This window comes from Phalaenopsis equestris, unplaced genomic scaffold, assembly GCF_001263595.1.
Source record: "Phalaenopsis equestris unplaced genomic scaffold, ASM126359v1 Scaffold000437, whole genome shotgun sequence".
NCBI lineage: Eukaryota > Viridiplantae > Streptophyta > Magnoliopsida > Asparagales > Orchidaceae > Phalaenopsis > Phalaenopsis equestris.
Genome location: NW_018164878.1, coordinates 8,811 through 10,667, shown reverse-complemented (window position 1 = coordinate 10,667; position 1,857 = coordinate 8,811). Strand labels below are relative to the sequence as shown.

At 42.6% G+C, this 1,857-nt stretch overlaps 1 protein-coding gene across 1 annotated transcript in view; it reads right to left on the bottom strand.

The window, feature by feature from the left end:
- The window catches only part of LOC110027730 (pentatricopeptide repeat-containing protein At5g04810, chloroplastic-like), a gene marked incomplete at its 5' end in the record, with an annotated part of 13,689 nt that extends 12,077 nt beyond the window's left edge, over positions 1-1,612 (bottom strand). Inside the window, one exon of the mRNA XM_020729269.1 lies at positions 1,538-1,612. Within this exon, the coding sequence (XP_020584928.1) occupies positions 1,538-1,612 (75 nt within the window). The remainder of the gene's footprint in view (positions 1-1,537) is intronic.
- Between the last annotated feature and the right edge of the window lie 245 nt (positions 1,613-1,857).

The window sequence follows — 1,857 nt, the reverse complement described above, 5'->3', positions numbered from 1 at the left end:
AATTGTCCTATGTGTGGTATTGGTCCGAACGCATCACCTTCTTGAAAAACCAATGCTAGTTATGTCGGTGCTCCTCTTAAAGCCTATAAAACGACAATTCATGTCACCAAATCCTCAAACACATCAGGTTCCTCCAAGGCAAAGGGACAATGTGCTTTCCATTTTTTGTGAAAAGGAATGTTTTCATGTAGCCATCACGATTTGTGTAGCGATTGTATTGCCAAGAACCGCCTAATAGAATGTGACAGGCATCCATAAATAATACGCCACATCATAATTGTGCATGAAACTTATCTCTAATAGAAAACTCCACGAGGCATTTCTTGTCAATGATGATCTACTCCCCTTCTTCTACTAGATCAAATAACATGACTGAGAAAGCTTCTGAGTTATGGAGCTCAATTTATCTACTCGCTATGTAGACTCCACATTTTCACAACCACCGCTATCGATATGGAGATTGCATACCTGCTCCTACACAGTACAATGTGTACAAAAACTGTTATGGCAGAATTAATGTTACTTTCTCATGGGCTTAGTCTAAAGGACTCACCGGGTTATTAACATTTCTATCTCGTTTGCGGATAGCTAGAATTCCTTTCAATTCTCCTACTCTGAGTCTTCACCCACTGTCTCCTCTAATGCATCCTGCTCGGTGAAATATAACACTTCTATTTGAGCAATCAGGTGTAATGCACCCAAAATCATGAAATATAAAATACTTCCTAGCTGGGATGGACTTTGGCGTGCTAAAGGTCTACAACTTGTCTCCACTCTGAATTGAATTTTTCTTCTAAAAATGTGATACCGGAGTTAACCTAAACCACGACACAAACGACACATTTTATTGCTGATTTTCAAAGGAGTACAAGGACGACAGTACAACAATAACACAACACAAATAATGATAAATAACAACGTGAATTGGAAAATAAAAACAAAAAACAAATAACAGAAGGCAAAAATAGACCTCTCGAGCAGGTGCAGTTGATCTGGCGAGTGGAAGGAGCAGTGGAAGTGACGTCGAGGTTTGGCAAATAGCTAGGAACACAGAATCGACGTTCGAGAAGCCTCGGGATGGAGATATGGAAGTTGCAGAATGATGCTCAAAGGGAGGGTTGACCAGTTAGAGATTGTAGAGGTTGTCTGCATAATGGGAGATCGATGCCAATAGATCATCGAGTGGTTGGGGCGAACATGGAGAGAGATGAGAGGCATGTCTGTGACACGGGCAGGAACAACGACCAGCTGAGGCGAGCAGGGAGGAGTTCAGCAGCTCGTCTATGATACAAGCGGGTTCTGTGAATAGCTAAGGAGAGCAAGGAGGGAATCGAGGCTAGAAAATAGGCACCAACAGATTCTGTGAGTGACGGAAGGCGAGTAGGGAGGGTCAGCAACCTACCTGTGCAAAGCAAGGGGCACTAGAATGATCCTGCATGTATGAGGGCGAGGAGGGAAGGAGATCGGCCTATCTATGTAAAGGGGGGTGTTGACGGCTGAAGGTGAGAGGAATGGACCAATCGGAGAAAAATATCACCTTGGCAATGTACCGTCGAAGCACCGCTTATCGTCAAATATAGCCCTCTCGAGAGGTAATTCCTTCATAACAAGCCTGAAATCAGAAAATAACCAAAAATTGCTTAACAATCAACATACAACAATTATAAATAAGATGGGAGGGGAGGATAGACTAGGCAAATAGGAAAATAGGAAATGATTAAAAGACCGTAAAGGAGAAGGCAAGAATTTGAAATGTAGTCCAAGAAGCAAAGGGTTAGGCAAGGGAGGCATAATATAAGAGAAGAAGTGGAGCGGAAGTGATGATCTTAGGAATGCAGTGAAGTCTCACGCTCTCTC